At 45.3% G+C, this 23806-nt stretch overlaps 1 protein-coding gene across 2 annotated transcripts; it reads right to left on the reverse strand.

The window, feature by feature from the left end:
• Positions 1-12506: 12506 nt before the first annotated feature.
• Positions 12507-23488, reverse strand: rad23aa (RAD23 homolog A, nucleotide excision repair protein a). 2 transcript variants are annotated; one of them, XM_080522008.1, is made up of 9 exons: positions 23274-23488; positions 18719-18880; positions 18383-18621; positions 17281-17324; positions 16566-16693; positions 15298-15388; positions 14436-14566; positions 14171-14332; positions 12507-13298 (listed from the first exon to the last, which is right to left on the reverse strand). In XM_080522008.1, the coding sequence occupies exons 1-9, from the start codon at positions 23337-23339 to the stop codon at positions 13185-13187; spliced, it is 1137 nt and encodes a 378-aa protein (XP_080378134.1). In that variant the 5' UTR covers positions 23340-23488; the 3' UTR covers positions 12507-13184. The 2 variants fall into 2 exon arrangements, with proteins under 2 accessions (XP_080378134.1, XP_080378133.1); XM_080522007.1 differs by having other exon boundaries at positions 18713-18880.
• Positions 23489-23806: the final 318 nt, after the last annotated feature.

The raw sequence follows: 23806 nt of genomic DNA on the forward strand, positions 1-23806 counted from the left end.
CGGGGCGTCGGTCCAGATGTGGAGACGAGTAGAACCGCTGGAGAACTGTTAGAAAGTGAATTTAGTATAATATGTTTGTACGATATGGCCGATATTGTACGAAAGGGATAGGCACGTAGGATGCTGACGTCTTCTCAGAAAGTACCCCACTCTTCCTCCTCCTCCTCCTCTTTTTGTTATTTCTCACCGGGTTGTTTTGTTTCTGCACATGTTGGTCTCTTTTCCCGCCACTGACACTCTTTTCTTTCTCTTTTCTCTTTCAGTCTTGGTTCCTCTGACAAGATCTGTGCACAAACCAGCAACTAGAATTCTTTCGTTACAATCGGAGATAGAAAAAGGAAAAAAAAACAACAAAAGTAAATCGTGAATCAACCCCCCCCCCCCTACCCTACCCCCCACCCCCCCCCCGACTGTCACCTGATATGAAATATAACCAAGCAAAGCAGGAAATTACAGCAGCATGGCGCTTTTAGTGGGACTCCGGACTTATTTTACAGTCAGAGCCCTCCCCCCCCTTTTTTTTTTTTTTTCTTCTTCTTCTTTTTTTTTTTCCAAGCAAAGACGGATGGACGGAAAGCACGAAAAGATGGACAAAGAGGATGCTAGGATGCGAGAGGAGGGGGGAGGGGGGGGGGGTGATAACAGGGTGGGGAGGGGGGGGGCAAGCAGCAGACGCGAGCATCTCTCCCCGGAAACCAACCAGCACGCCACGGCCGGAGGACGCAGGACGGACCCGTGGACGGAGGAAGGGACGCGGGGAAAGAAAATCCAAGCGACGTTTCCGAAAACTAAAAAAATTGACCAACGTTTCCGTCCCTCCGAGTGACCATTGAACTCCACAAAGCCCCCCCCTTTTTCCTTTACTCTGTTTTTGTTTTTTTGAATTGTTTCTCACCCTTAACTACTAACGAGAGAGAGACCATGCCAAAACATATCTTGATGAAGGGTTTGCACTACAAGCCGAATCAATTAACACTAATCGTAACGATGTGCACTATTTTACCCGCGAGAGGCAGACTTGCCTGTTTTTAGAAGTTTTAAAGAGGAAGTTAAATCGAGGTGCAAGAAGCCTTCACGTGTCCTCCACCCCCCCCACCCCACCCACACCCCCACCCATTGTTCAGTTGGAGAAATCGTCATTCTCAAAGAGACAAAAAAAAACAAAAAAAACAAACCCACATTCGCCCAGTCTGACCATTTAGTCGTGTTTTAATCAGTGGTGGTGTGTTATGATCATTTTAAATGCACACACACACACACACACACACACACAGTGAATTAATCACACACACTCGCATCACCGACCGTTTTCACAGCAGCTATTGCTTCCCCCCCCCCCCCCGTTTTGACCCTCTTGTGATGTAGATGAATGATTTTCTTTCTTTTTTTTTATTATTATTATTATCTCTTGTGTGTTTATCTCTTATTTGCATTTATTCCTTTTTTTGGGGGGGGGGGGAGGGGGAGGGGGGTGATTTGTACTGTTTTATAATTGTTTTGTATTTGAATGACAGCACCTTAAAGGAGAAAACACAGCAAGAAGCGGTGTAGACAGGGTGGTGAGCGACGCCGGATCAAGTAGTGCTTGCAAAAAAAAAACCCCAACTAATAACAAAACGATGTTTTAACAAATAAAATCACGGATATTTTTTTTTTTTTTTTTACTTTCTTTCCGGGAAATGAAACTCGATACCACTCGTTCGTCGGCCCGGTAATTTGCGTTAGCTGGTTTGCTCCATCCATCCAAAACCAGATTTTGAAGGCAGGATCTGGTCCCTGGCTGAGCGCCGACTTCTATCCCATCGCCACAAACCAATACAGCTATTAATGCAGATACCAAAACGCCTCCATCTCATTAGAACCTTCCAAATGCGATAATTCACAGACGTGCGCTCAATGTTTTTTCAGCTCGCCAAAGTTTCGCCTGGGACGCACGTCACGTTTTTGTTTTTGTTTGTTTTTTTGCTAGCTCGGCTCGTTTTTCACGCCGAATCCCGACTCGACGAGGTTCCACTTTTTATTTCCCCCCCAAAAAAAAGTCCAGCGTAAAATTCTACCAAAACGTCGTGAAGCAGCTGAATTTGTTCTCTGTGATAAAATGAACAAGTCAGTTCACTGGTGGGTGAAAATATTCATCGTGTTTCAAAGGTCAAACTCTTGTTTTGATGTGTATTTTGGTTTTTTCCTTCCACGTCGTCTCCATCGTGTCTGATCCGAATGATTAAAGTAGGAAATTAAGTCTCGGAAATCGGCGGTAATCCACTTTTACTGTGAGACGAGAAACCCAGTGTGAAGAAGTCACTGCGGCCGATTCAATCTCTTATCGGGGCGACTCCATTTAATCCATTTGAATTAAAAAACAAAAAACAAAAAAAACTTCCAGAGAAGATTTGTGTGCGAGAGGAAGGCGGCTTTACGTTTAAGCCCTGTTTACATGGTGTGTGTGTGTGTGTGTGTGTGTGTGTGTGTGTGTGTGTGTGTGTGTGTGTGTGTGTGTGTGTGTGTGTGTGTGTGTGTGTGTGTGTGTGTGTGTGTGTGTGTGTGTGTGTGTCCACTGAAAACACGGCTTCTTGAGGAAAAAATTTAAAAAAAAACGGGTAAAATGCAACTTTTTCGGAAACGTTGCTCCCGCTCGTTGGCGGCCATCGCAAATTGTTCTTCTGCACACGTGCGAGTCGTTGGCCAATAACAACAATGGACAACAAAGTCCTCGCCATTGCCTGATGTTCCGTAGCACATGTGTGTAGTTTCATTACACACAAAAAACAAAAAAAAACAACCAACAGCGCCACCTCGTGGCCCGGAATGCTCACTACATCGTTTTCTGGACGTCGTAAACGTGGCGTCTCGCAGCTCCTTCCGGAAAGCTATTCGCCAAGTGTCTCCCGTGATTTTGTGTCCCCCCCCCCAAAAAAAAAGTACGATTCCCAGACGTAAAGTATCCGAGTTAGCGAGTGGTATCGACCGAACGGCGTTTTTTTTTCCCCGGAAGCCCTTTTTCCTGTTCCCGGAGGAGCCTGTACCGTGCGGGGTTTAGACAATCACAGGAAGTTTTGTTTGTTTGTTTGTTTGTGTTTTGTTTTTTTCTGGGAAATCAGGCGTTCGTGATTTCTGACGGAGGGACGACGCGAGAGGGGGGGGGGAGGTCGGTGAAGCTGGGATCCGGAGTTTAAAAAAAAAAAAAAAAAGAGGAAGAAGAAGAAAAAAAAGGGGGGTTTCTCTTCTTTCTGTCTCCCTTAAAAAACAAAAAAAAGAAAGAGTTTACCCTGTTGTTTACACTCCCAGATGCGCCGCCGCTCCAAGAGCGGAGGACGCCACGCTGCGGAGCAAAATAATGAAATGACAAGAGGATGTTACAGCAGAAGGAGGGCGGGGGAGGGGTCGGGGGGGGGGGGGGGGGGGAGGTCGGGGGGGTACCAGGGTTACACACGTGACCCGTTATTTTTATTCTAAATTTTTTTTATTATTCAGTTATTGTTCACACTTAAACCGAACACACACACACCAGCACTCCCCCACCCTCTTTGTTAAGGTGACTGACAGCGACGAGACAAACTGCACTAAGAACAATCAGCCAGCCAACCTTGTGACGCTTTTCTGTTTTTGTTTTGTTTTTTTTGTGAGCATTACAGCAGATTTGACCACCAACTTCAGTGTTACTGGGTTTGGAAACACGCTTCAAAAGCGCAAATCGCCACTTCTTTTAAAAAAAATAAAAAATAAAGAGGAAAACAAACAAAAAAAGGACAAAAACACGAGCCCCAACTGTCTTCAAAAGGGAAGTCTTAAGAAAAAAAAAAAAAATAGACAATCTGCCTTTATGCTTTGAATCATTTTATATATGCTCTATATAGATACACATAATCAGACACACACACACACACACACACATTCTAATTGAAAAGCACCCAAACCAACCTCACAAAATAACTGGACTGCCGCCGCCACGATCTTCACTGCAGGGAAAAGCGTTAACGACGGCTTAAAGGTGATTTCTTTTCTAATCTATGGAAAGTGCCTCTGTATTCCCATTATGCAATTTGTCAAACATGAATTCAGGTTCTTTTGTTGTTTTTTTTTCTCTCACATATAAGCTATAGTGGAAAAAAAAAAAAAAAAAAAACATTTTATGACGGGAGGGGAAGGAGAGAAAAGGAAAAAAAAAAAAAAACCAGCTCACTAGATAATCGCAAGCATCTTTATATATAATACACATATATATTTATAGATATATACTTTTTTTTTTTTTTGCAAGATAAGCTCTGTGGCAGTCTAGTTATTTTTTGAAGCATGGCGTACGTCGCGCGGTCATAGGATGCAAAAGCATTTTTTTTTTTTTGGGGGGGGGGGGGGGGGCGGGGGGTGCTGATTTGAGCTAAAGTACCAGTTTTAACCCACAACGAGGACATTGAGAGGAAGATCCATGGCAAACACAGTAGATACAGAGAAGTGATGATGATGATGATGATGGGAGTTTAAAAAAAAAAAAAAAAAGCAGATTAGGTTTTGTTGTTTGTTTTTCTTGTTTTCGATGGGAAGTGTTGTCCTTGAAACTAAATGATGTATGTCGATTGAGCCATGTGCAATGCCTTGGTAGAGGAATTGTGTTTGTTAGCGATTGTTTGAGGGTGTCGAGCGAAACGAGGGGAAATAAAAAAAAGACCCTCTTTAAGGTTTTTCTTCTTTCTTTCTTTCTTTTGGTTTAGTTTTGTTGTCAAGTCCACGTTGCTCCGGGACTCTAAATACGAGGGCGTCAAGAAAAAAAAACAAAAAAGAAAAGAAAAAAAAAAATATCCCAGTCTCTTTGTATGAGTACGTTGTTTTTTTTGTTTTTTCGGGGGAAATTGTTTTTAATTTCCTTTTGTGTTATTATAGTTTTTGTTTTTTTCTCCTTTTGTCACTTTTTTTTTTTTTTTTTTAAGAAACAAAAAAAAGATTTGTTTTCAAAAATGTGGGAGGGCTGAAGGAGCAAATTTTTGCAACTCGTAAAATATATATCAACATGAAAACTGGTGCTTTCGTAAAGAATAAAGTGCGTTCGATCTCTATTATACATAAATGATAGTAAACGAAATTAAGTGTTATCATCAAAAGCTAAATTTTTAGGAAAACATGCATTATTCTATTTCTCTCTTTTGTATTTAGTGTGGGGGGGAGGGGTGATGGTGGTGGTGGTGGGGGGGGGGTTCGTTGTTTGAAAAAGTTGTTGTGACAAAAGGCATTTTTCTTCCCCCAACCTTTACGCCACCGTAGGGAGAAGAAGGGGGAAAAAGTAAAATCTTGTAAAATGCACAATTTTCGTCCCCACAATGTTTTTTATCATGTTGTACCCTCCAGAGCCTGAAGGGGGCGCTGCAAGAAATGATCTGAGGACAATTTGAGTTACCTTGCAACAATTCGTCATTTGTTTTCTCCTACGCTATATACAGTATCATCATTCGCTGATGATACTGTCCTTTATTGATTTCATCATTGATAATTGCTCCAAAAATCTTCTTTTTTTATGTTATTTGCACATTTTTATTAAAAAAAAGTTTACTTTAAAAAAGTAAACAAGTTAGCAACTTGTTTAGTAGTTAGCATATAATGCTTAGGTGTTTTAAACTAAATACATTTGCAATGTGCCAAAACTTAAATGAGGAGAAACGCAAATATTGCAAAGCTACGCAAACTGTATTGTGAGTGAAAAACTAAACATGCTGCAAAGTGGAATTCCTTCTGGTGCCATTCGTTTGTTATATAAAGCAAAATCTTCTTGTAAACACAAAAGGCTTTCTGAAATAATGCAGAAAATAAAGATAATACAAATACTGCCCAGAAAAACTGCTGAAAAGATCAAAAGAAATTTTTTTTTTCTAATAATGCAAAACTTGTTGCTGAATTATGAACACATTGTATAATCTAATGCAAAGTAACGTTAAAGTTTTGCAGATTATTTGGAACGGGCACAAGTTGCAAGGCGCGCAGAGAAGTCCTCAATCAGGTCCTCAGTTTTGCCCCTGTGGGGGGGCTCCGTGGCATCCAGCATTTCATCCTTAATGTGGGAAAAAATATTACAAAAAACAAAAAGACAAAATCTTCCCCAGTGTTGGGAGATGCAACAGGTTTGAATTCGATCAACAACAACAACAACAACAAAATGAACGATAAAGTCTGATCTTATTTATTTGGGGTGAATTAAAGAACCTTTTGGATGAAGAGGGAATCGCCGGGTTCCGTCATGACAACATGAACCCCCGCCCCCCCCCCCCCCCCCCCACTACCACCACGCCACCCCACCCTCACCCCCACCCACCGACTCACCCAGCCATCCCCCCCAGAATCCCCTCCTCCACCCCCCCTCCCCGCTGTAAATGACTATAAATATTTGTTTGGTGATGTAGTGTTATAGACTCAGAGCATCTTTTAAAGGTTGTCCCTAAAAAGTGCCTTTTGTTCACAGATTTCCATCTTGTAATCCTGAGTGCCCATCTCGAAAAGAAAAAAGGAAAAAAAAAAAAAAAAAAAAACCTGTCCCCCCCCTCCCTCCCCCCCCCCATGCTTCTATATCTTTCTCTTCCTTCTTCTTCGAGCTTTTTAAAGCAGTATACATAGTACTAAAGGAAATTGGTGTGATTTAGTTCCTCTTTTTATTGTTGAATAATTAAGAAAAAGCTTAAAAAAAACAAAAAAAAAAGGTCCCAAAAAAAAAAAAAAAAAAAAAAGGATATTTTCTGTCTTGCTTCTCTTTCCTCCGTATCTTGTCGTCTGTCGTCTATCTTGGACACTGGACTAGTCTGTAGCCGCGTGACCTTCTCCTCCACCCCCTCCTCCCTTTTTCTCCCTTTCTCTGAACGGCGGGGTTTAAAAACAACAAAAAAGAAAACACACACACAAAAAAAAAATACGCAAAGGTTTTTTGTTTTTTTTTCCTGTTTTTGTTTTTGTTTTTTTTTTTCTGTTATTTTTTTTTCTTTAATTTTTTTGTTTGTTTTGTTTTCGTCTGAGCAGAATGCAGTTAGCTCACATGTTATTCTTGTCTGTACGCTTCACATTGTATTACCATACCCATCTTCTTCAGCTTCTCCATTCAACAGCTAATGTAAGTGAACAAGTTACACCAAGGGGCTCTGGGCTGTGCTGGGGGGGGGGGGGGGGGAAACATTCTGCCCCCTGGTGGCGGGAACGGGAGCGGTCATGGCGGGGGGGGGGGGGGGGGGGGGGGGGGGCGTACGGTTCTGGGCGAAGGCGAGGGCGACGAACAGTTGTACTGCTTAGTAATCCTTGTTTCTATCTAATTTAAAAAAAAATAATAATAATTTTTTTTACTAATTGAATTTGGATTTGCTTTGTTTTTGTTGTTTTTTGTTTATTTTTTGGTCAATGTTACGGCATATCTAAGGCACAAGACGCCGCGCCGACACCTTTCAAATATGCACCTTTCTAGTGGTTGAGTGAGACCAGCTATTTAACCTTTTTTTTTTTTTATTTAAAAAAAAAAAAGAAAATATGAAGCACCTTAAGAGCGGGGCGGTTCCACAGCATCCTAAAACCGAGTGGCTCACTTTTTTTTTTTTTTTTAAGCACAATCATTTTTCCAAACCCGATTCACCAAAGTGATGCGGTTCCAAAAACAAAAACAAAAAAAGAAAATCGGTGAGTCGTAAACCGAGAAGTTCCACCAGCAAAGTCGAGCAATTAGCAGAAAACTAAACGTGTATATGCAACTTTTTTTTTTTTTTTTTTTTTTTTAACCCCCCCCTTTTCTATTTCCTCACCAAGCAAACGAAGCCAGCAGCAGTATTATCAATCAAACCTTGACGAGTGAAAACGCCACAGCCGAGAAGCCATATCGGGTGGAGTGTGTGTGTGTGTGTGTGTGTGTGTGTGTGTGTGTGTGTGTGTGTGTGTGTGTGTGTGTGTGTGTGTGTGTGTGTGTGTGTGTGTGTGTGTGTGTGTGTGTGTGTGTGTGTTAGTCTGCAGGATCTCCTCCTTGCACCAATCAGAGAGCCCCGTGGTACAAACTTTTTTTTTTTTCCTCTCTTGTTGCTTTGTTTTGTTTCCGACACGTTTAGTAGAACGCGAGGCTGCATTTAGTGATTTTTTTTTTTTTTTTAGCGGCCGCGCCCCCGCCGCCACGCCAGGCCAGGCCAGGCCAGGCCAGGCCAGGCCAGGCCAGGCCCGAAACCCTCACTCGGTCAGCAGTCAGGGGTTCCCCCCCGCCCTCCTTTCCAAGCCCGTTCAGATGCAGACCCTTCCTCAGACACGCCCCCCCAGAGCCCATGGTGAAATGCATGTGTTAATTACAGTTTCTTTTCCATAATAATATAAAAAAAAAAAAAAACAGTTTGAAAAGAGCAACACCTTTACTTGATTGAATAAAAGGATGTTCTTGACTGTAAACCTGATCGTGTCACCTGTGGTCATTGATGTGTTCTTTCATTGGGGGGTGGGGGTGGGGGTGGAGGTGGAGGGTGGGGGTTTAGCTCTTTAGCTCTTGTGTGGCGTTCAAAGAAACTTCCTTATGTGGCGTTCGTGGCTGTTTTCATCCACTAACTTTGACAGCCGTAAAATTATATCAGAAGAATATTTTGTTCAACTTTTTTTTGCATAAATCCGTTAATCAACCTCAGTCCTGATCAAAACGACCAAATATTTAAAAATATATACTTTAATTAACCCTTTAAATGCCCATTTAGAAGATGAAGTCACTGATTTTGGGAAGGAAAAAAACACCAAATTGTAAAAAAAAAATTTCCCCATATCAGTGACTTTATCTTCTAATTTGGCATTTAAAAGGTTAATTTAAAAAAGTAGTACTTTTTGGTATCAGGACTGAGGTTGATTAACAGATTTATGTAAACAAATTTGAAAAACTATATTTATCCGATGTATTTTTACAGCTGTAAAGTGAGTGGATGAAAACAGCCACCAAAGGGAGTTTTTTTGATAATCTGATTTTGCACAAAAACTAAATATGCTTCAAAGATAATTACATTACTAATCTTTGACATTTCCAAGACTGTAATATGTTAAAAAAAAATCCAATATCCGATCACATTTTACATTGAAAATGAGTCATTTTGTGTGTTTTTTCCCATTTCAGTGCCTTTATCTTCTAAATGGGCATTTAAAGGGTTCATTTAGAATTATTTTTTTTTAGATTTGGTAGTTTTGAGCAGGATTGAAGTTGATTAACACATTTATGCAAAAAAAATTTGAAGAAATATTTATCTGATATATTTTTACAGGGGTCAAAGTTAGTGGATGAAAACAGCCACGAACGCCACATAAGGACGTTTTTTTGCCGACAGTGTATTATTGACCGAGTGAAAAATTTAAAATCTAATTTTTAAATTGCATGTAAAAGTAAAGCTTCCTCAGCAAAAATCATGCCATTTGCGCCAATACAGTGAAAGTTATGGTCAAATTAAGAGGAAAGATTACTCCAAGTGGACGTTTTTTCCCCCAATGCCACACAAGGGTTAACAGCCACTGAACCAAGAGAAGCTCCAACATGCAGCTGGATTTTTTTTTTTATTTTAACGTCACACTCTTCTGGAGTCCATCGAGTTTGCAGAACGTCGACGTCGTAGATAAAAAAAAAAAACAGTAGATGCCTCATTGTGACGCGCCGACAGCGCCGCCATCTTGGAGAGGTCTCCGGCGTTAAACGTAAAGATCCCAGGCTAGAAAATCCACAAAAAAAACGTTCGTAGCTCGCTTGCTAGTCCACGTAGCAACACAAATCACACCCCATCTTAAAGCCGAGGAAACGCTCGATCCACTCCCGATAATTATTCCATGAGGTTTTCCACGTGCCGGAGCTTCACCTCAGCTTTAATACGAGGTATGATTTGTGTTGCTACGTGGACTAGCAAGGGAGCTACGAATGGTCTTGTGGATCTTTGATGTGTTCTTTGATGTAGCATCAAGCTGATTTCTATTGGACGTTAACTCAGTAGCGCCACAATGGGATGAGCATTTGAGAATATATACATACATCTATCTTTACAAGTTTTTTTCACTGGTGTCCTGCCCTTTAACCTTTTCATCCCCAGTCGTCGACTCCAGGTAAAGTTTTGCAAACGACCCCGACATTAGAGTTTGGGCAACTTCCAAAATTGTATTCACCACATGTATCTTTCAGCAGCGATCCGACCTACGAGTCCGGCTCCGATCATCCCCCGTTTCCACCAGGTGAGTGTTGAGGTCAGGAGGTCAGCGCTGCGGCGACACGCTGACGATTACATCAGACAATCCCGACTTTCAGACTCGTAGTGAAACCACGTGAGGACTCTTGAAAGGTTCAGGGGTCACGCTTAAGGAAAAACCTACGAGTGTTACTGTGACCTCATGTTGTGAATTTCTTCTTTTAACCTTCATTTAATTTTCTAACTCGCAATGTCGGGGAAGCGGGGTCCGTGATGCCGACGCTCCTTTCACCCGCGAGGCCAAGAGGGGATCCGGTACGTAAGTAAAGTGAGATTCATGACGGCGACGAAGCGCAAGGCGATATTAAAGGTACGGCGTCATGCCGACGCTCCACGACGGCTGCAGGTTGAATCTCCTCAGTCGCCTCTCTTCTCCAACGGCTCAGTTTTATCCCGTCGTGAACACCAGATTTTATTTTGGAGATGATGCCGTCTATATTCGTGAACTCGGTAATGAAATTAGGCTTTAATAAGACTAAGATTTTTTTTTTTTAACAAGTTTCTAAGACCCGGATTCTATCGCACGCAAAATAGCATTGATCTCAAACTCTCTAAACACCCATAATGCAACTGCGTTTTTAATTTTTTTTGACATTTCACTGTATTTATAAGCTTTGAAACTCAACCGGTATCATGTAGATCAGAATTTTTTACATTTTTGCTCAGATTTTTACACTACCTGGAGCTTACTTTAAGTAAAACGACAAAAAAAATGTTAATTTGCAGGATTAAAGATCAAAATCTCGAATGAGAGCTGGACGTGAATGAGCCTGAACAGAACAGCAGGTGTGATGAAGAGACTCGACGAGCTCCTCGAAAATCAAACTCTCCAACATAAAGCGCTTCGTTTTGGCTCCGCCCCTTTCACCCCCCCCCCCAGAAAACCCCACAGGATTTAAGACAATGAACGGTAGAACAAGCTTAAGCATCCTTCCATCTAAGCTTTTATTAGCACTCAGATTCAGGCAGATCAGTTTGCAGCTTCAGTATTTTCCTCTTCCCACTTCTTGTGATTAAGGTAATTGACCCCCCCCCCCACCCGGAGAGGACACGCCGATCTGCCTCCGAACCAGCGCACCCTCAGGAGGCCAGTAAGGTAGACGTTCCGCCAAGACCTGGCTCTGATCTTCCAGCATCAAAGGAACTGCAGTGATTCCATTTGTGGACCTGAAGCGTGAACGTTGAGTGAAAGCAGCTTTTAGAAAGCAGGAGACGTTTCTTCTTCACGGCCTGAACACGTTAAGTCTGGAACCACGGAACCGCACCAAGTCGCTCAAGGCCTCGTTTACGCAACTTTTTTTTTTGTTTTTTCTTTAAAGTGAAAACGGAAAACTTTTGTTGCGTTTTGTGCGTCCGTTTCCACGACAACGGCGCTCGGAGACACAACTTTATGAAAAAAAACGCCCCCGACTCCCAGTTAGGGATGGGAATTGATGCGATTTTTTTTTTTTTTGAAGATTCCGAATAAAGGATTTGATTGAGATTCACTCCGGAGCGGATTGTTAACGCCACAATCGGCTATCGAATGCTGCGTTCGCAAATATTCCTGCACATCCGAATGCATAGTCCCCCCTCCCTTGATGAAATATACACTTTGCAAGTTGCCCCGTTATCCTTTGTCGTGAGATGAAAGCAAACTTTGAAGTGAATCTTTTTTCAAATTTGACAAGTTCTCAACGACGTTTCTTTTCTGAAACGATGAGTTTTCCCTTTGGGGGGAGCGGGGCACCGGGGTGGGGCACCACCGCGTAAAACGGAGCCCAAATTGAAATGGCGTCGAGGAGTTTCCTCCGAGCAGAACTTTTGAGAATCATCCGCGAATACGTTTTTTTTTAGTAGAAAGGACCTAAAGTGCGGGGATCACGTGACTTTGGTTGTGTAGTTTGAAGCGTGTGGGTTGTGAGTTTCCAAACCGACCCGCGAAGGGGAACGCTAATTAGCACCAGCAGCTATCAGCATAGAAACACAAACAAAGAAAGAAAAAAAAAAGATAGAAAAAGTTTCAGTGGCCTCAACAGGCAGGCACGGTGCTGCAGGAGGGGAACCGGTGAGGATGAGGATGATGATGATGATATGTGAACATCTGGATTTCCCCCACATTAAAGCGGAGAAGAGAAAAGAACGGGGCGGCACGCTTCTTGTTCTGCCAGTTTCATTCTTACATAATTGAGGCTCATACACAAAGCAGTTACACACATCATACGCACTCTTGATAATGTGGCGGCGGCGGCGGCGGCGCGGGGCGGGGCAAGGCGGGGGCGCCGCCGTACAATCCGCCCACAGCGTGAACAGAACTGTTTAGAGGAGGCGAGATTGGATTACGTTTTATTTGTTTCATGGTTGTTGGGTTTTGTTTTGTTTTGTTTTTCCTTCTCCCGTCGGCTTAACTGTCGCCGCGTCCGTCTGCACAGGCGTACAGGGACACGTACTCACACACACACTCACACACACACACACACCCCCCCCAGCCCCCCCCCCCCCCCCCCCCTCAGTTTCCCCTAAATGTTCACAAAGCGGCGTCTAAAATCAAATGATAGAATCTCCCCTAAACAAACCCCACACATTCCATTGGAATTCACGTGGAATTTTTTTTTTTTTTTTTAATAATTCTTCCACAATTTTCTTTTTTTCCTTCTTCTTTGCACAACCTCCCACCCGCCCCTCCCCCGATTTCCATCAAGCCTGGCCCTCCTGCACACAACCTCCACCTCTTGTGTACTTATAACCCCTTAAACACCCCCCACCTCCTACCCCCGCCACCCCCTACGCCGCCGCCTCTTCCTCCGGGTCGGGTCGAGCTGAGGTTGGTAGCTGTTACAGTAAAATCTGGGGAGGGGGGGGAGGGGGGGGGTGCAGTCTTTTATGCTGAGCTGAGGAAAGAGGGAGGACAGGAGGAGGAGGAGGGTGGGGGGGATGGTGGAGGAGGTGGGACAGAAGGGGGGGGGGGGGGGGGGGGGGGGGAGCAGGAAAGTGGCGGTCCGTCCGTCCCGCTCAGTCGTCCTCCAGTCCCTGGTTGAGGAGGAAGTTGGCCGCCAGGTTCTCGTTCTTCTCGCAGGCGAAGTAGGCCTGGATGACCAGGGCCTCGGGGAACCCCAACGCTTTTAACTGCAACGGACCGGGGGGGTTAGACACGTGTGTGTGTGTGTGTGTGTGTGTTAGGGCTGCAACGATTCGTCGACGTTGTCGACAAAAATCGATAATAGAAATTGTCGACAATGAATTCCATTGTCGACATTCGTCGCTAGACGGTTTTTTTTCCCAACAGAGTGAGGCGTCTCACTTCAGTACGATCTCTGCCGAGTCGCACATAGCGTCAATAGCGTCTCTGACGCGCGGTATGACGCACACAGAAATAATGGCGGCGTCCAACACAGCAGCACGAGAACTTCAAAAGTTTGGGAGCATTTTAGCTTGGATACGGCGAACACAAAGATGACTTGCAAGGTTTGCAAAGCAGACAAATGTCCGTTGTTAAAAGCGTTAAGATTTCAGACTGTTGAGAATTGCAAAGTTCTTTTACAACTGAATGCACTTCACAAAGAGCACTTTATATTTTTTTTATTTAATGTTTCACTGCTGCTAATGTGCCCTTGGTTTACAGGAAAGAAATGTTTACTTGATTTTAATTTATTTTTTTTTATAACACACATTTGCCTGTGCTTGGACAGAGGGTTATTTATTTTTGGATTTATGGCCTATCAGCAGCAAAGTTGAATAAAAGATGCATTTTTCATTGAAGTACCCACCTTTCTTGTGTTTATTATCATTTGCCACATAATTAAAGCAACCTCATGCTAAATTTAAGAAAAAATTAATAATTATCCGATTAGTCGACTAGTCGTTTCAATAGTCGGTGACTAGTCGACTATTAAAATAGTCGTTAGTTGCAGCCCTAGTGTGTGTGTGTGTGTGTGTGTGTGTGTGTGTGTGTGTGTCTGTGTGTGTGTGTGTGTGTCCCTCTCTCTCTCTCCGCTCACCCTCTCGATGGCTTCCTTCTCCTGAGGTGTGACCTGGATGTAGTTGACCGGCGCCCCCTCCTCCCCCGCCGCCCCCATCTCCCCGGCCTCCGGCACGTCGCCGCCCTCGCCCACCGGCTCGTTCAGCATCTGGATGAACCGCTCCTGATGCTCGCTGATTTGCTGCAGGGGGAGAGAAACGCCACGGTTACGTCAGAGGAGGAGGCGGCGGCGGGCGGATGGGCGGGTGATTGTGGCGTGCCGGCGGCGGCGGCGGCGGCGTCACCTGGAGCAGCTGCGGGTTCTCGCGGCCCAGCTGCTGCAGCAGCGCCGGCAGCAGCGCCGGGTTCTGCTGGATGGCCTGTCGCATGTGCAGGAACTGGGGCTGAGTGCGCAGGAATGCAAGGGGGTTCTCTCCTGGAACACGGAGCGGTAGGTTAGCGGCCGACGTGGAGAACGCCGAACCCAGCCCGGGGACGCTCAGTCCTCCGTTTCAACAATCGCACAGATGGAGACGTTTACAGTCGCAGCAGCAGCAAAGCAGCATGGGAGAATAAAATTTAATAAAATTGGTAAAAAGAAGGTAGGATGAAGTGTTTCCATGATCGACTGGTTAAAGACTGCAGCAGGAAGGAAGGAAGATTTTGACACTATAGAAAACTGTATTCATATTTAATCCAAAGGTTCCATTTACTTTTTTTTTTTTTTTCTACAAATATCACACTTTGTTTCATACTTCTGACCTGATAAAGACTTTTTAATGCTTGATTTGTCTTGATTAGTTGTGGGATTTACACCCAAGAGTGTAAACCAAGAGTTATTGGTAGATTATAGAAGAAAATGTAATCGAGTAAAGTCAATAATCGTAGTTAATTAAACAGCAGAAGCGATGTTGAGCCGTGTTTAGCATCAAGAAGCTAACGAGAGAGAGAGAGAGAGAGCGAGCGCGAGAGAGAGAGAGCGAGAGCGAGCGCGAGAGAGAGAGAGAGAGCGAGCGCGAGCGAGCGAGAGAGAGCGAGCGCGAGAGGGAGAGAGCGAGCGAGCGCGAGAGGGAGAGCGCGAGAGAGAGAGCGCGAGAGAGAGCGCGAGCGAGAGCGAGCGAGCTAGCTAGCTAGCTCATGCTGCTGCTGTTGTGTTGGATGTGGTACCTTCTGCGAGGGGCGGGGCTTCTGTGGGTCCAGATGTGGGAGCCTGCGCTGGGGGGGGGTTACTCTCCTGCACCGGGCTGCTGGGGATCCCCTGGAACACAGGTCGCGGAGAAGAGTTTGAAAACCGACGTCCGCGGAAAACGCTGGAAAACAGTGTAGTTAGCGCGAAGGGCCACCAGAGGGTGCCGTGACCAACCACACGCCTGTACGGAGAACGGTTCGCTGTGAACGTTAAGGATGGGAGGAGCGGAGCGTTTTCAAAAAGGTGCGTCCCCCCCCCCCCCCCCCGTGTTCATTTAAAAACATTTCGTGTGGCGCGGAGAAACACGGGTTTCTCTCCCGGCGTCGGCGACGCCCCCAAACTGCTCATTTTACATTCTGGCCTGTTTTCATGCTGTAAAGCCGAGTGGAGTTTCTGATGAGTCATGCTGCACCGGGGGGGGGGCGTCCACTCGCTCTGCCTCAGACGCAGCTCTGAGAGTCTCCTCTGCATCAAACGGAGGATTAAATTCAGGGGGGGGGAGGAGGGGGGAGGGTTGGTGCGAATTTAAAACTGAAAGAGTGAAAGTCTAGAACTCAAGTTTGATTTCAGCAGCTTCATAAACAGGATCACGTCAGCTGCACAACAGATGTTTGATACCAAACAGGACGTGACACTTTGATCCAGATGTGTCAAAACATCAGGAAAACTGAGCGGCTCCCATCTGACCGAACCGCCAAGCGGATCGCTAGAAGAGCCAAAGAAAGTCAGTGAAAGCCACTCCGTTACTATCAAACTATCAGAGCCACGCTTGTCAGGGCGAGTTTGTAAAAACACCCATAATGCAACAGCTTGCAGAAGCTCCTTTGGCTATTTCAGTGTATTTTCCATCATTGAAATTGGCTTCATATTTGGGATTGTGGCCAAACAATCCAAAGTGATTGTTTGTTGTTTGCAGAACTTGAGTGTGAATCGACATCTTATTGTGACGATATTCTACTAGTTTGTCTCACTCAGGATGAAAACAGGCTGAACTGAAACCAGCGTCTGATTTAATCCAACTGAGATTAGAATTAATGGCGAAACTTGTAATATTTATAAGAGCCTGATGTAGGAATCAGGATTATTAGCGGCCCGATGACGGAGCTCAGGCTCTGCTCACACCACCACCATTGGTTGGTTTTTCCCTGCGTTTTCATTTCGGAAAAGTTCTACGTTTCCACGGCGACAGCAGCAATACGGAGCTAATTAATGTGTGTGTGTGTGTGTGTGTGTGTGTGAGACGTACAGTGAGCAGGTACTCCACGGCTCGGTGGGGGTTGTGGTAGCTGGCCCGTAGCGCCGCCACCACCCTCTCCCTCTCGTAGCCCATGGACATGATCTCCGCCAGCATCACTTCGTAATCGGTGCCGGTCACTGAAAGCGACAGGCGGGCCGGTTAGCGACTGGCTCCGCCCCCCCCCCTCACCTCCACCTCCACCCCCCCAACATGTCCCGTTACAGCTTCAGCCTCCACACAACAGGAGCGTCGTGTCACAAGTTTCCTCGTAGAAAAAAAACCCAAACAATCTGAATGTGATTTTGAAAGTAAAACACTGAATCTACTATCGGTGACTCACATGTTAAGTCAATTTCTGATCCAGCTTGAAAACAGATTAAAACAGAAATTAGTCGACTGCGTTTCACACATTGTTTACGGTTCAGATGTTCAGTGTGGCTCGATGTTTCTATGCAGACGGCGACGTGGCCCGAAGGGGATCTCCCGGCGGGCAAGGCGACGGCCTCTCCCAAGATTCCCCCCCTCCGGGCGCCCGTGACTCCACCGCACGGGGGGAATCCCCGTACGGCGAGGTACGGCGTGCCCTTTTTGTCACGCTCTAATAATAGGTCTAATAAAGTCCCCAACCTACAGCGGGGCGGCGGAGGCTCGACACCCACCGGGCTGCTACTGGCTGCAATAGGTCCTGTGGAGCATGAGGGCAAGGCGGCGTGTGGTTACCTACCCAGCGCCGAGGAGGCATCCAAGCCCTGACCCCCACCACTGGAGCTGCCAAACAATCAGACCGAGCAGTTTAATGGTACAATCCTCACTATTAAGGGGGGGGGGGGGGGGGGGGGGGGACCACAGGGAGTAAAACAGCAGGGAGGGGGGGAGGGTTGCCATTTCATATGGCATATTGCATGTACATATACATACATTTATACATGTGCAAGTGCACTATTACCATTGGGATTATTATTATTACTGATATATATTATTGCTACCATTATTAGTAGTACTATACACAAGTATTATACACTATTACACATTGTTATTATCTGTATTATTGTTATTATTATTATATAATGCCTACTTCTAATGGCTCTGCCACGGAACCTTACTATTTATTTATCTTGCTTTGATCTCCTGCTTATTTCTAAGTGCCCATGTTCCGTTCTGTGTTTTACTTTATGTCTTATACCCATATATTTTTATATTTTTACTTTTATTTCTATTCTATTGTGCTTTATAATATTCGTATGTACCAGATTGCTGCAACAAGACAACTTCCCTTCGAGGATGAATAAAGTAATTATCTATCTATATAGTAAGTCAATACAAAATCAAAGTTGTGCTTTACGTTGAGATCAGTGTTGCTCAGGTTGGGTTTTGGAAAGAAATGTGCTCATCCTTCACAATCACACACACGAAGGCTACGACACACTAAAGGAGAATTAAAGTCACTTGGTTGCAGATTTATTGTTTATTATTTGATTTTTATTTCTATTCTGTTGTATTTTATAATATTCATGTGTACCAGATTGCTGCAACAAAACAATTTCCCTTTCGGGGATGAATAAAGTAATAATCTATCTCTCCATCTTGTGATGGGAGTCGTTGTGTGTTGCTAGTTGCTATTAGCACGGCGTCGCCACACTCGCGTACGTGTCTCCGGAAAAGCTGTGCAGATTTAAATGACCGCATTTTAAGGTTCTATCGGGGAGGTTGTTGTGTTTTTTTTCCCCTACGCTGATTGAAAGCGGTTCAGTTTCAACGTGTCCGGATGATAATAATAATAATAATAATAATGCTAGTGATCGTCCCGGCTGCGAGGCCGGCTGTACCTGGCTGGCTGTTGCGGTTCTGTGGCGGCGGCGCTCGGCTCCTGCTTGCCCTCCTCGGGAGGTATGGGGACGGCTGCCGGGGTCGGGGTCGGGGCCGAGGCCGAGGCCGAGGCCGGAGCCGGAGCCGGAGCCGGGTTCGTGGTCGGGGCAGCTGTCGACGTGGAGCCGGAGTCCTGTACGGGGGGCTTGGGGGCTTCTGACGCTGGCGGCGAGGAGGCGGCGGCGGCGGCAGGTTTAGCCTGGTACGGGTTCGCAAAACAACAAAACAACAAAACAAAAAAAAAGGTTATGTTGGGAGTAAAACCTGGAAGGGAAGCTCCGGGACCGGACTCTCACCTTGGACACCATGACTACCACAAAATTCTTCTCGTCTATTTTGTAGTCTTTAATTGGCGTGTCGTCTTGCAAGATTTTCCCGGCGTATATCAGCTTCTGGCCCGATACTGGAAAGTTGTCTTTTCCTCTTTCTGCTTCTATCTTCTCTTTCAAGGCCTTCACCTGAAACGCAAGAGACGAGTCGTCGGCTTTTAGCCACCAGATCCTCCCCGGCTGGATTCGCGTCGTGCGGTCTGAGCTCGTCCACGTCGTTGTTCCGTGTTCGTTTTGACTCATTTTAGCCATTTTCACACTGAAACGCTCCGTTCCAGTGTCCTCGTCTGATTTCTGATTGTACAGGACGGACCTGGACAAAGTTCCTCTGGAAGTAAAGGCGTTTGACAGAAACCTTTAAAAGGCGTCGTCCAGCGAATCACGATTCGACGTGGAACTTGTCGCTCTGGATATAAACTGTCACGTCGTAGCGACAACGTGCAGGTTTACATCTGGACTGTCGTCTTGTGTTTCAGTTTGAGACATTTTAACGACGGCGTTTCTAACGAAGACGCACCGTTTTTGCGTTTGCGTTTTCCGAAATGTTTGTGAAAATCAATGTTGTTGGGGAAAGCGTCGCCTCAAAACAAGCGCATGGGGGCCGTCCACTTCCTGTAACGTTAACATTTGATTCAGTCAGTCATCGCGTTGTACCTGCTGCTGGTGATGGAGATTTGATCCGTTTCATGGTTGTAACTCAGCTACAGTTTCTGGTGTTTGATGGTTGCGGACATCAGAGATTTAAACAAAAAAAAAAAAAAAAAAAATGAAAGGGGGATTCATTATACCAAAGTTTTTTTGCGTGAGCTTTTCTTATTTCTTTGATCTTTTACTGCTTCAGCTCAAAGCTCCAAAGCCGTTTAAGTACATGAACTTTGTTTCGAGGAGAAACAATAACATTGAAAAGTGAAGTTCTTATTGGAACGACCTCCTTCAGGAGTCGCCGAGCCGCTTCACTCCCTCCGTGAGTCTTTTCCTCCCGTCCTTTCAACATCCTTTCATCCAATAAATCCATCATTCCGCCTCTAATCTGTTCAGCCTCAATCAAAGAAATAATAGAATCGGCAATAACAGTGTGATGACTGTTTACACCCGTTTGATCTGGATAAAAAATAAAAACCCTCAGCAGGTAAAAATCCCTCGAGAACCAAACAACAAGCGTCTTGTTGTCGTTTAGATCAGCACAGTGTTGTTCTGTCGCAGAAATGCGTCCCGGCAGCTGCTTCCTTTACATCTCCCAGCCCAGTGTTAGAAAAACACAACAACAGTGGGAGTGTGAAGTGAACCTGGACGCCAGCGCGAGATCGTTTCCTTTGTTTCCCCAACAAGTGACGACTCCGCCGACGATTGTTGAACTTCATGCTAAACAAGCCTCTTTCCTCTTTCTTCTGCAAACAACCGAGATCATCCACCGATCACGTCAAATGAAATCAAGGCGGCTTCGTTCGTCCCGACCAGGGCAGTTCGACTCGACGAGGAACATTACATAAATGACGAAGAACATGGAGTGTCGGGTGTCAAAAAAAAAAAACAACCTAAAATGACTCGGATTTCTAAAAGAAAGAAAACAAAAAGAAGCTTCAAATTGGGGCAATAAAAAACACAAGACTGATTATGGTTAAATCAGAATTACAAGGTTGAAACTTCTCAAATCAGGTACGAAAACAGATGAAAATATGAGGAAATGTCCAACATCCTAAATTGTAATTGAAACTTTAGAAACCTTGTTTTGCATATATCAAAACTATACATGAAACTTTAGACGACGTGTTTGCCTCATTCTAAAGATCAAATGTTTTTTGTGGCTCCGGTTGGATTTGATTTGTCGGAAAGTTGACCAGAACGGCTCTTTTGGACTTTGACAGGCGAAGTTAAGAAGCTTGTTGGAGGCTGGAGTCACAAAACTTCACAAAACGAGAGAAACTTATCATCTAAAGCTGATCTGGATCGTATCTCCAGAGTGACACTGCTGTGTGAAAGAAGTCCACGTGGAAGAGGTCGAATCGGGAGGCAGCGTCGGTTTTGCATTTTGATTTGAGAAAAGTTTCACCGTCGGACATTTTGTGAAAACGACCGCCCTGACAACGTGTGCAGTTTGAGTGTTATTGGGAACAATACAACGGAAACAAGCTCCTTCAGACGGTCCGGTGTCGCCACATGACGGGGGAGTGAACGTCACCCTACAACTGGAATCCTGTTATTGATCCACTCACTTTTAAAAAGGTGTCGTTTTCTCTTGAAAATCTAAATGAGGACTGGAAGACACCCTGTTGGCAGTCATGCACTGGTTGTTAAAACTCGTAGGGATGCACCGATACCACTTACCGTATTTTCCGCACTATAAGGCACCTAAATACCTCAAATTTTCTCCAAAGCTGCCAGTGCGCCTTATCACCCGGTGCGCCTTATATATGGAAGAACTGCGCTACTTGAGGCTGCTATTTGACAGCTGAACACCCAGAAGCTTTTATTTTGACAACTCTAACTTCGCTACTGGAGCTTCAGAGCGGACGACACTCCACACAACACATTCATCACTCATGGTTGCACACCAACATTCTAACAAACCAAAATAAACTAGATGAAATAATGACTCCCTAAACTGGGGAACAAAAACACATAAACACAATCAACACAACACCAAGCCCAACAACAACCCACACTAACCTCCAACAACACAAAACATGAATTCCCATCATGCCTTGCATCCTGAGCTCCTCAGTGCAGCCGATAGAAACTCCCATAATTCATTGCAGCTGTTTGTGGTGTTTTAAATGCAATTATTGGGGGTTATATTTGGTTTGTGGTGTCGGTAATAATTGTGTTGTGTTGTGTTTTTGTTGCTTACTTCACGTAGTTTAGTTTATTATCATTATTATTACTGGTAGTTGTAAGTTGTCAACCAGCAGTGAAGAAGGTTTTGTGTGTAGTGTCCTCCTGGCATAGGCTGCAGGTAGGATTATCAAAATAAGGCATGTGCACCTCTCTGGGTGTTAGAATCAGTGGAAAATGTAACCTAATGGCTTTGAGCTGTCAAGGTTGCTGACCACTGGTCTATTCCATGCGCCTTATAGGGCGGTGCGCCTTATATATGAACAAAGTTGTAAATTACGTCAATTAATGTAGGTGCGCCTTATAGTCCGGTGCGCCTTATAGGGCAGAAAATACGGTATTTAAAAGTATGAGTACTAACCTTACCGATGTCAGTACTTGTAAAATGTCATTAACACGTCACATTGTACTGGGCAGGTGGTATCTGGGAGCTTTTCGCCGGTACTCTGTGCAGTATTGCACTTGAAACAGGTTTTAGTCCGTCCCTACTTCAAACTTAAATCGATTTGGTCTTTGTGACGACGAAAGATCTTATCGTCAAGTCTGGATCTCGTCATCTTGTTTCCATCGAGACTTCACCGAGCCAATAAGATGAACGGACCTAAACAGATCGTTCTCCCCGAAAGACACTCGGGCCGTTTCCGAGGCTAAAAGTGACGTAGCCTCTCCGCTGGGTCACAGCTGGACGCCGACGTCCTCCTACACCCGAGAAGCAAAGTGACAGTCCGACCTGATGCCGGAAGACGCCTGCGGGACTTGTTCCAGCTCATTACCTGGAGGCAGAGGTGAGGGTGGAGAAGCGGCGCGATTCACTACGACCCAGTACATCATACCTAAATGTGCTGCCTGGGTTTATCTGAGGCAGTTTCTTATGATCAACTAATCAGCCTGAAACACAATCGAGAAAGATTGCACATATTTCAAAAGCCCTATCTAATCTTGAGAAGCAGAACACCATCCAGGCTATGATTTTTTTCTTTTTTTATTATTTGAAGCAGCCAAATGTGATTTCGGTGATTGAAATGCAGGTGTTCGTGTCTGTGCGTGTGCGCGCGTGCGCGTTCATTAATGTCACGCCAGGTTGCAGCATAAAAGTTGTCAGCCCTCAAACTGAACGGTCCTGAAACGATCCCCGCACGCCAGCAGCAGGTAATAATTGGTGGTAATGATCAGAATGAATTAAGTAAAACTCGACCCTTTAAGACACCTTGAGGATGAGAGCATGCTAACGCCCCCCCGGGCTAATTGGCAGTGTCATTAGTGTTAGCGTTAGCATTAGCATTAGCGGCGAGGCTGTGGGGCACAACACCTCGGCACCGCCACGAACCCCGGGGAGAATGTGTTCGGAACCACGCGTGGTGGTGTTTGCGGGGCTTCGTCGGCCCGCTCGCCGCGACAGAAACTTGAAACGAAGCGTCGCAGCCGCGTCGCGATGACTTTGATAATTAGCCGCTAGGCTAGTAGCCTGCTAACATTTAGCCCGAGTTGGCTGGCGCTGTTTATCCGTTCCGCGTGCGGCTCTGTGGCGTCGAACGCGCGTGTGGCCGGAGTCGGGGTTTTTTTTTTTTTCCGCGTGTCCCTGCGGAAGACGTCCCCCGGCTCGCGGTGTGGCAGTGGAGGCTTGGCGGCGTCCAGACGCGGCGGGCTACAACACAGCTATCCGGGAGCTAGTTAGCCGTTAGCCACTCACCGTTTGTTCGGGGTCTATCTCGATCTGAATCGTCTGCTGCTGCAGAGTTTTCAGCGTGATCTGCATGGTGCCGGCGTCCGACGGGCTTCGAGTGGAGAGAAAAAGCTGCTCGCTCGGGCGCTCAATGTGTTTGGAGAGTAGGCGTTTCGGGTAAGATAACAACTAGCCGAGAAATGTGTGTATCCATGAGCGCTCAGCAAATCGCCATCTTTGGTGAGGAGTCGGTTTGGAAGCTCGTCTGCAGGCGACGAGATCTCGTCCGTTTCTGCGCGACTGTGACTCTTCGAGTCCTGCTGGATTCAGCCTGTGACTCCTCGAAACCTGCAAACTTCACCTCGAAACCTGCAAACTTCACCTCGAAACCTGCAAACTTCGCCTCGAAGCCTGCAAACGTCCCCTCGAAACCTGCAAAAGTCCCCTCAAAACCTGCAAACTTAATCTTCTGAGTCCTCAACCTGCAAACTTAATCTTCTGAGTCCTCGAATCCTGCAAACGTCCCCTCGAATCCTGCAAACTTCGCCTCGAAAGCTGCA

This window comes from Blennius ocellaris (assembly GCF_963422515.1).
Source record: "Blennius ocellaris genome assembly, contig: SCAFFOLD_105, whole genome shotgun sequence".
NCBI lineage: Eukaryota > Metazoa > Chordata > Actinopteri > Blenniiformes > Blenniidae > Blennius > Blennius ocellaris.